This window comes from Eimeria mitis, genomic scaffold (genome assembly GCF_000499745.2).
Source record: "Eimeria mitis Houghton genomic scaffold, Emh_scaff3841, whole genome shotgun sequence".
Classification (NCBI taxonomy): Eukaryota; Apicomplexa; class Conoidasida; order Eucoccidiorida; family Eimeriidae; genus Eimeria; species Eimeria mitis.
Window position 1 is genome coordinate 5,406 of NW_013572175.1, and position 237 is coordinate 5,642.

The 237-nt window shown below is 60.3% G+C and overlaps 1 protein-coding gene across 1 annotated transcript in view; it reads right to left on the reverse strand.

Annotated features, from left to right (window-relative positions):
• EMH_0070090 (uncharacterized protein) overlaps positions 1–237 on the reverse strand; it is a gene marked incomplete at both ends in the record, with an annotated part of 1,737 nt that overhangs the window by 1,171 nt on the left and 329 nt on the right. Inside the window, one exon of the mRNA XM_013498939.1 lies at positions 1–235. Within this exon, the coding sequence (XP_013354393.1) occupies positions 1–235 (235 nt within the window). The remainder of the gene's footprint in view (positions 236–237) is intronic.

Below are 237 nucleotides of genomic sequence, written 5' to 3' on the forward strand. Positions count from 1 at the left end.
TCTGCTGCTGCCAGTTCTGCCGGTGCTGCTGGTGCTGCTGCTGCTTCATTTCCTGCTGCTGCTGCTGCTGCTGCTGCAGCGGGAGTGGAGCCTGCATCAGGTAGCCTGCTGCTCTTTGCAGTAGCAGCAGCAGCAGCAGCAGCAGCAGCAGGAGATGATCTGCTGCAGCGAGAACTGGGAGGGGCCGCCGGGTGTACAGACACCGCAGATGCAGCAGCAAGTTTGTTGGGGTTAATA